The 5,287-nt window shown below is 43.0% G+C and overlaps 1 protein-coding gene across 1 annotated transcript in view; it reads right to left on the reverse strand.

The window, feature by feature from the left end:
* Nucleotides 1-4: 4 nt before the first annotated feature.
* LOC101851643 (60S ribosomal protein L13) overlaps nucleotides 5-5,287 on the reverse strand; it is a gene marked incomplete at its 3' end in the record, with an annotated part of 7,872 nt that continues 2,589 nt past the window's right edge. Inside the window, exons 2-3 of the mRNA XM_035970133.1 lie at nucleotides 1,690-1,937; nucleotides 5-175 (exon numbers count right to left, since the gene is read on the reverse strand). Of these exons, the coding sequence (XP_035826026.1) occupies nucleotides 5-175; nucleotides 1,690-1,935 (417 nt within the window). The remainder of the gene's footprint in view (nucleotides 176-1,689; nucleotides 1,938-5,287) is intronic.

The following is a 5,287-nucleotide window of genomic DNA, read 5'->3' on the forward strand; positions in this document are numbered from 1 at the left end:
CAGTAGCATCTCCCTTCTTGGGTTTGCCTTCCTTGCGTGGGAAGACAATCAACTTGCTCTTGTACTCCTTCAGACGCTGCACGTTCTGCTGCAGAGACTCCATAGACAGGTTGCGTCTGCGGAAGTCGACAGAGATACCAATGGTGCGGGCAGTCTTCTTGTTGATTCCGGCAGCCTGGTTGAGAACAAATATAAAACAGTTAATTCAGCAATATCCTGCAGCTTCCTGGAGACAAAACAAACGTCTTTAGTAGTACTCAAGTAGCATTATGTGAGTGACTAATTAACATTTCCACAGGCTACTTCTTGCACGCATTCTAAAAAAAACAAAAACCAAACCCTGCAGAGATTCGTTGTCGTACAATTCCTCTACAATCAAGTCAAGACACTGAAAAAACCCATCAAACAGACAACTAGATTCTTGATTGAGCTTAGAGTAGAAGCCAATGCGAAGCCAGCCCTTATGGTACAATCGACAACCAAAGAGAAGGGCGAGTTTAGGTTGTCCCGCCCGTGAACACAATTCAAACGCTGAACAGACAAAGCTAAAGCTCTGTGTAGTAAAAGAAAAATTAAAACTTTTAAATTGAACAGGAATGATCGTGCATGAATGAGTGTGAAAAAATACCTTTCCCCTTTCTTCCTCTCCGAGTGCAACAGCAATGTGAGAAATAAGTAGATTTCTAATCTTACAGAAACAACCCAAATTCATTTATGGGCTATTTTTTATGTACTAGTGCGGGCGAAAGCACGTATTCATCTCTCTCCTCGACTTGAACGTATGTGCCGGTAGGTTTGTCATTGACTTTTGCTTTGTAATGATAGCGCCGAGCATAAAAGCAATTTCGTCTGGATGACAAAAAAGTGATCAACATTTTTCAATTTTTCAGTACCATCATTGTCAACGAAAACTACCAAACAGCATGTTACTGTCAGTGTGAACCCCGATTTGAAACCTTGCCCTGTATTTATAGCAGAAGACAAAACAGGACGTGCTGTGGTGTTCGCTGTGACCTAAACACCTAACTTCAAAGAGACAAAAGTCCTTCACATTTTACGGACACATGATTTTTTAAACTAAAAGGCTCCGAATGACAGGTATGAGTAAGTTGTAAAAGCATGGACCAGTACAAAGGACATGAAAAAAAAAAAAAGAACCCCAGGGTAACTGCCAACCTGACATCTCAATTTTTCGCGGCGCGGGGAAAGAAAGAGATATGCTGTTACATAACAATGATGGCACATGCTCCATATCTGCATGTCACAAAAATGCAGTAACAGACTAGCACCGGCAAGTTCTGGGTGGTAACGACAGTGAAAACAGATCATTTTCCCGAACAAGCCTCGGCATTACATGTACACCTCAGCCTAACGTCACAGCTGCTTATCAGCGTGAAATGTACACTCGGACAGGGGAAAGCTGAAACAAATGCAACCAGGAAAAGTGAACGTACTGACTTAATCAAATTTGTTTTCCAAATGTTCGAGAACTTTATTTTCCGGTTTCCTGGGTCTTTCCCGGGGCAATTAACAGATTTAATTAAATTCCAGGGTCTCAGAAATGAAAAAAAAAAATTCCCTGAGGCCTGGAAGTCACCCTGGAACACACTAAACAAACAATACGCACAAAAAAATTTATGAACATTCCATCAAAAAAAAAGTTTAAAAGTTTAAAAGTTCACAATTTACCTTCAACTCATCCAGAGTGAATCCGCGTCCAAGCCTGACCTTGGTGTTGTACTTGAAAGTCGGGCAGCGAACGACGGGCCTGAGAAGACCAGCGACTGGTCTGGGGGCAACAGCAGCAGCCTTGGCAACACGAGCCACCCTCCTGCGCTTCTTTCTCATGGGCTGATTGAACCATGTTTTGACCATGCGCTGCCAATCCTTGTGGAAATGGCCATTGGGAATTATGTTATTTCTTTTGGGAGCCATGGCTGAAATAAAACAAACAAAATTTGTTAAGAAATACAATTTTAGGACTTGAGCTCTCAAATTCTCAAAATGAAAGCTGTATCTCACTGCCAAAACAGAAAAAGAATAATGTCAACCAACTCGCCACTGCTTGACGCATAGCCCATGGAAGATAACCATTAATGATATCTGTCCCCGCAGGATTGTTACAGAAATTATAATTTTTGGTTGTTTTTTTCTGACTGATGGGTATTGTTTTCTTTCCAAATACACAACAAATTACTGATACTGATATGTTCTGTTTTCTATTTTTCTGTGCACAAAACATGAAAATTCATGTTGAAAAAGTGCAAAACATGTCGCGAATGGTGTTACGGTAACTTGAATAATTTTGCTTTTTGTGTGTGCATAATTTGGCCATCTGAATTTGCATAATTCTACGGGGACAGTGATATACAGTCAGTGAAACTCGATGATATACAGTCAGTGAAACTCGAATCCAACTAAACAAGTTGGATTCACCATTTTCACAAAAATCATAGTAGTCCCTTGTTACGAGGAAGTCCTCCCAAATCAAGCACAGGCAAATATATTTCATGCAAATATGGCTACGCCAACACATTTAACTACAGCGAGCACCTAGCACACCTCTGTGAATAGCCATATTATAGATGACGTATTTGTCGTCTTCCGGGGCTTCCCCAAGTCCAAAGACTCTTGGGTTTCCCTTGCCAGTAACTGTTGACTAGACCTCGCCGTCTTTATTTTGTTGTTGTATTAATTTGTGCCACCATCTTTTATTAACAATTTCAGCAATTCTCGTCCCATAAATTTATCATCCCTTCAAAGTTGTGCACACGCACACAGCCCAAGCAGTCGGCAATGAAACCTATGGGCCGGCCACGGTGAGATGAATACCAGTCATCTCGTCACACCCCAAACTCACAATGATTTCGCCACACACTTGCAAACATCAAACGCGCATTGTCATCGTGGGGGGTATGTGGAAGGACGGGGGGCGGCGGCTCGTGAGTGGATTGTGCCAACCTGACCAGCAACACGGCACCGTTCATAACTAGGGGAGCTTTGTTGAGAATGAAAGATTTTCTCAGTTGCTTTTGCCTTAGTACTTAACTTGGTGGGAAGTGTGCAGGCCATATTTTATAGGGCGTGAGCCGGGCTACTCGGGTACAGGACCCACTTTCTTCGACTGGGAAGCGCGCAGGCCCTCCTATATTATTATAAGGGGCACAGGCCATTTATATATCCTATTTTATAGATGTTTTACACTCCCAATGACAAAGCAGATCATTTAGGAGACGGGCTAGGCCTACTTCAACCCAATGTCAGGGCCAACCAGGGCTGAGAGGGAACAGCGCCCCAGCAGAAAAACAGAGGCTTTGGTTCTCTACATCTTGCACCAAAACAAGCTTAGGCTTGACTCAAGCGTCAACATGCTGGTTGATTTGATGATTTGACCTAGAATCTAGTGATTTAAGGCCTGTGACTTGAACTAGAGTGGGAGTGTGAGCACGAGTGGGTTTTCTACCGGGGTACAGCTCTAAAGTTAAAGGAAGTCATTTCATCACAAATAGAACTAAATGGGGTGTGACTAGATGACCGGTCACCTGGGAGACCTAGATCTAGAATCTAGTCAACTGGCGGGGTAAGCCACAGAAAACGATAAAAATTGATGGCCGAAATACGGCATCTACACTTGGGTCAATCACAGTACAGAGGTGTGCTAGGTGCTTGCTGTACTGCAGCTTCAAATACATCTAACAGAACACTGTTTGCTTGGCACTCCTGTACAATTGTCCCTTTTGCACTGGATCTAGAGTACCTGGCCCAACCCCCGACCACTTGTATTTTGCTTCTCAGCGGTCTCTGTCAGCAAAGGAAGTGGCTATTCTCACCTGAGAATAGAAATACGATCGACCTCTCACCCCGGGTGAGACCTGCCACCGTGGCGTAGGCTATTCTCACCCGGTGTGAAACAAGACCCGTTTTTCCTAATTTCAGAATACTTTCTATCGATGTGGATGATCAAATGGATAAAAGCAAAGAAAAGATTACATTATTATAGCACAAAAGTAAGGTAATTTGATCGTCTACAAAGATGCTATGGCTATTACTATTTCACTTTTCGAATTGAGCCGAACTACGACTACGGAGGTCGCCATTTTGTTTTGCCCGGAAGTTCTCGCAAGATCTACTCCTCCCCTCTTCTCTCTCTTTCTGAATACTGTCTATCGGTGTGGACGATCAAATTGACCAAAACAAAGTAAAAAAATGATGTCAAAACACAAAAGTAAATTAATTTGGTCTTCCGTCTACAAAGACGCTACGACTATTTAACTTTTCGAATCAAGCCGAACTACGCGTGTCGCCATTTTGTTTTGCTCGAAAGTTCTCGCGCTACTCCTCTCTCTCTCTCCTGCCCACAGACAAAATTGTACGCTTTTAGTAAGTAGGCTAACAATAGTAATGGAACGTTTGTTCACGACACAGAATTCTACAATTTTTCTGTTATCACAGTGTAGAATTCTGTGGTTTAGGGCGAACGCAAAATTGGTTGGCCAAGATCTAGGCTATAACAGTGAACGGACACCGGGTGAGAATAGCCAAAAGACTCGCCTGCGCTATTCTCACCCGGGGTGAGAATAGAGGAGGCCGTCAGCAAAATAGGCCAGGCAATCTATGTTCAGGGCCGCTTCAGTGTGTCAACTTCCGGTCTATACTGTGATATCGTCAATCATTCCAAAACGTCATTTGCAGATTTCGCATTTTAACATGTTAATGCTCTGCCCTTGGCGCGACCGCATACGGAACAGGGCGCGACCATGAGCGCACAGATATGACAGGTGCAAGAAAGTTGTTAGTACACCACTTAAAGGTTAGTAAAATCATTTCTTTATCAAATCATGATGAAAACAATTATCTTATTAATAACAGAGGGTATAGAGACAAGAGGTCGCGGGCTGGGCCAGCTACTCTACTCTAGTTTAGTAACTGAAGAAAACCTCTAAGAATGTTTGTGATAAAATAAGCCTTTCACTTCGAACTCGACTGCTGCACTAGCAGACGACTGACGTTCTCGGAAACGGATCGACCAAAAGTGGAACTAGACAAGGCAAGAAACTCTAATAAAACAGATTGCACACGAGCTGCACAGAAGGAAAAATGGGAGACCCCCCTGAACCCCCCCCTCCACCCCACATTCTCGCGCAATGATGTATTCGAGTGGTCCGGTAGTTCAAAGAAGATGGATGGTTTTTAGGTCAATCCTTGATTGGCCTGTTACTAAACTCTACCATGTTATTACCTATTATTAGATCTAGTGTTTCTCAGTAGGCTTATTATAGCACCACTG

The sequence above is a fragment of the Aplysia californica genome, unplaced genomic scaffold, assembly GCF_000002075.1.
Source record: "Aplysia californica isolate F4 #8 unplaced genomic scaffold, AplCal3.0 scaffold00224, whole genome shotgun sequence".
Lineage (NCBI taxonomy): Eukaryota > Metazoa > Mollusca > Gastropoda > Aplysiida > Aplysiidae > Aplysia > Aplysia californica.